We start from the raw sequence: 3,638 nt of genomic DNA on the forward strand, positions 1-3,638 counted from the left end.
TAAACATACCAAGTAAACTTACTTATCTGGCCAAAAGCGCGAATCTTAAATTTTGTTTGATCTCTTAACAGTAAATAATCAAATAGGTGCTATTTGTAAGAGATCACTGACTTTTTTTTATCAATATAGGTGGTGGTGGCGGCGGCGGCGGCCTCTTCAGTAATGGAAATACGTCCTCTGATCATGGAGGGGGGGAAAAAGGTGGGCAAGGAGGTGAAGGATATGTTGAGGGGGGAAAGGGTGGCAAGAATGAAGGCGGGTTTGGAGGTGGCGGTGGTTTTCTTGAGAACGGTAAGGGACCTGGGGGCGGTGGAGGTTATTCTGGGGGGAGTGGGAGTGTCGATAAAGATAATTCCTGTGGGGGAGGGGGTGGATCTTTTAACAATGGAACAGATCAGCAAAATGTATGTTGTTATAATAGCGATGAACACGGTAGAGTGATCATCGCATTTCTTCGTTAAGATGCACGTAGCAGCCCTTTTCTCGTCGTGTAGCGGTATTTCTGTTTTGAAGGCTGATTGTTGTTGGTCTTTAAACTCCGGAGTTGAATAATCTTTTTTTTTAATCTTCAAGTTTAGTTACTGAGCGTTTTAAGTTCCTGGCCAAACGGTGCAACCTGAGGAATTAAACATTTGTTTGTGGTTTTACCCATAAATCTCATCAATGATTCGGTCTTGTTTCTCTAAATACATGGAAGCAAAAGTAAGGATGGGAATCAAATATTGTGTCATTCTTAGGTGTGCTGTTTCAAAACCATGCCCATTTATTGGACTAGGAATACTGATACGCCTGCCGGGCGAACTTATGTAATAATTTGTGTTATAACAGAGTTTGTGACTAAAAAGGCTCTCAGTCTGACCACAGATCAGAGCTCACACTAGAACAGAATTCTTTAATAGCTTTCGCTGGAAATGTAAGTTAGATCGACTATGTGACGATAACGAACCTAGTCGTATCTTCGTTGATATCATTAATTTATAATTAGTCATTAAGTAACATGCAAGGATTAGTTAGTATTTCATATAGAAACTATTGCGAAATCAATTCTTCAGATTTCACGTGTTACATTATAGGAACGGTTTTCAATTGACTGTAACGGTTTATCAAGTAATAAATTTGTTTTTCTACGTCAGCTCAAAACAAAAAGCAATTCTCGATTTTCATTCTACCAGTCAGACCCAATATCCTTGTTTCCCCTCCTTTTGAGCCGTATTTTGCTGCACATGACACTTACTGCATTTTTACCGCTACCGGCGCCGATTGCAGTGTGTTCTACTAATTAGAGATACGTTTGGGGTCTTTTGTATTTTATCATTGGAACGCGTCATTCTTTGTTGTTTTAGTTTTGGCTTTAGGATTCCCAGTCAATTGAAAAGGGTTCAGCTTCACCTCTAGCAGAATCCTGTAAAATGAAAAAAAATGGCCCAGGGTTGCCCAATTGTCAGTGTGTCCACTTTAAGTAATGTGTTTCTAGATGTTGATAAATTGAGAAGGGACTAACGAATTCTACAATGAGATTCAGTCATTTAAATTCTGTTTCCCTTTTCAGAAAGTAGGGTATAAAAGCGGTTATATATATATGCCAAGGTGATGACACGTTCCAGTTTCCGCAAAGCTTTATTTACTTGTTAGATTGTTATTTTTTTTCAACATTTAGAATAACTTTTTAGGAGGCTCTTGAGCTCTTCCCCATAAAAAGGAGAAGAAAGGTGCAATTGTAATAACAACTATCATTTCCGTGAGTATTCAGTCAGTAGTGTCAAATTAAATTACATTATGTTAAAAATCAATAAATTGATTCCTAAATGTCAGTAATGGCTCTTTACTTAGTCGCACCTAAGTTATAACTAATTAACACTGATTGAGAACAAAGCTATTTGGGAAAGGATCCTGGAAATATATTTCACTGAAAAAACGAGAATCCACAAGTTCACTATAACAATTTCCCGAGCTTTGTTTTTGGTTTTTTGCTTCCTTATCCCTTCAGTCCCTTCTCCTGCCTTACCTTCTCAACCCAGTCTCAACCTTCTTAACGTTGCCTCCCTTGGTTAGAGACGGAAGATTCACGTACGACACACATGGCCGTTGAATGGCCTTGAACGCAGGCCTAATGGATGGTGAATTGTAGATATGAGGCAGTTTGCGTCTCTATTAACTCTCCACAACATTCTCAAAAGTGAAAGGAAATTTGGAATGTGTCCAGGAAATTTACCGAAATTTGCAGAAGCGGTTGCGTGGGTTGGGGGTCTTGCAGTGTCTGATGACTTGTATGAGAGCTGAAGAAATTTCAGGGACATGACAGTTTCTACATTTTCCCAGATTCTCCTAACATTAAAGGAGTCGTTCAGAACCTACTAAAAGGAACCAGCTCAAGTTCCGCCTTGTTGGCGGGTATATAATTTTTGGGTAGTTCAAATACGAAACTAAAATCTCACAAATTTCCCTCTTAAGAAATAAAACCAAACTAAACTGTACCATTTTTTTCGGCTCGTGTCATTCCTTAAAACCTTTGTCCTAAGTATGGGATGAAATTTTTGATCTTCACAAAGAAAAATTGTTGAGCGAATATTCACGAAAGACGTCAAGCAACCAGCATCTCTCAAATCATAAAACCGTAGAATTTAGCTTCTTGCAACCTCTGATATATGGTTATAGTTCAGTTATTACAACTGAAGTGAAGATATGAATAAGTATGAGAATAAAAAAGTGTAATGTGGGGCCTTAGTACTTTCAAGCTGAAGTCAAAATACACTGTAATATTCGTGGATTTTGTCATGTGTGGTTATATAAAAACTTTTCATGTTGATAGGGCTAATTATTCGCTTGCACAGTTTGAACACAACTGAAACGAGTCGATTCCTATGGTGACAATCTCCTGTAGAAAGGAAGGGATAATTGTTTCGCAATAAAAAAATTCAAATTGCTCAAAAGTTCTCTGAAAAGACGTGAAGTGAAGCATGGAGGGGGCTTTTCATCACGTTGGCCTTTGCTCGTGACACCCGCACCCCGCGTCAACCTTCCTTGTACAACAATATCATAGCCTCTGAATTAAAGGCGGCGGGGAGGGGGGGGGAAGGGGGGGTTCGTTCCTAGTATTGGTATAATGAGTTATTTCGTCTAAATACTTACTCTCCTTGCAATAGAATGGGATATCGAATACATTTTAAAAGAGGTTCGTAAATATTTGGTCAATTTGCAACCCAATTTTTAGAAGATGAATATAAACAATGACACTTTAGGGAAATAGCTTTTGGAGAAGCCTAGAGCGAAAGTTTACCTCAGGGTAATTACTCACGTCTCTGCAATACTGTTCATGAACGTTTTCGACTTTTCGATCCCACAAGATGGATATGATGACCAGTGGCAGACCTTGGTATTTCAAAAAGAAGTTGAGAGGCTTATTTAAACTTGACTGAAATAGCTCGGCTGGATCGACATAAAACTTGACACCGCTTTCCTGCAGTTTCTCAAAAATGCTCAAAAATTCTCATGGACTAAATGAAGATAAAAAAAAACTGCATTTCTTTTAACTTTTCGTAGAAAGATGTTGTAGGTAATAAACCTGGCTCTTCGCCACAATTTGGCTCTAAAGTTGATTTCAAGGTTTGTTCAAAATTTCACAAAATCTAAATCAGAAG

At 38.5% G+C, this 3,638-nt stretch overlaps 1 protein-coding gene across 1 annotated transcript in view; it reads left to right on the plus strand.

Annotated features, from left to right (window-relative positions):
* The window catches only part of LOC149039466 (lactadherin-like), a 16,953-nt gene extending 15,447 nt beyond the window's left edge, over positions 1 to 1,506 (plus strand). Inside the window, exon 7 of the mRNA XM_089185575.1 lies at positions 130 to 1,506. Coding sequence (XP_089041701.1) covers positions 130 to 461 — 332 coding nt within the window. The 3' untranslated portion in view covers positions 462 to 1,506. The remainder of the gene's footprint in view (positions 1 to 129) is intronic.
* The last annotated feature ends 2,132 nt before the right edge of the window (positions 1,507 to 3,638 follow it).

The sequence above is a fragment of the Pocillopora damicornis genome, chromosome 10 (genome assembly GCF_964200805.1).
Source record: "Pocillopora damicornis chromosome 10, jaPocDami1.2, whole genome shotgun sequence".
Classification (NCBI taxonomy): Eukaryota; Metazoa; Cnidaria; class Anthozoa; order Scleractinia; family Pocilloporidae; genus Pocillopora; species Pocillopora damicornis.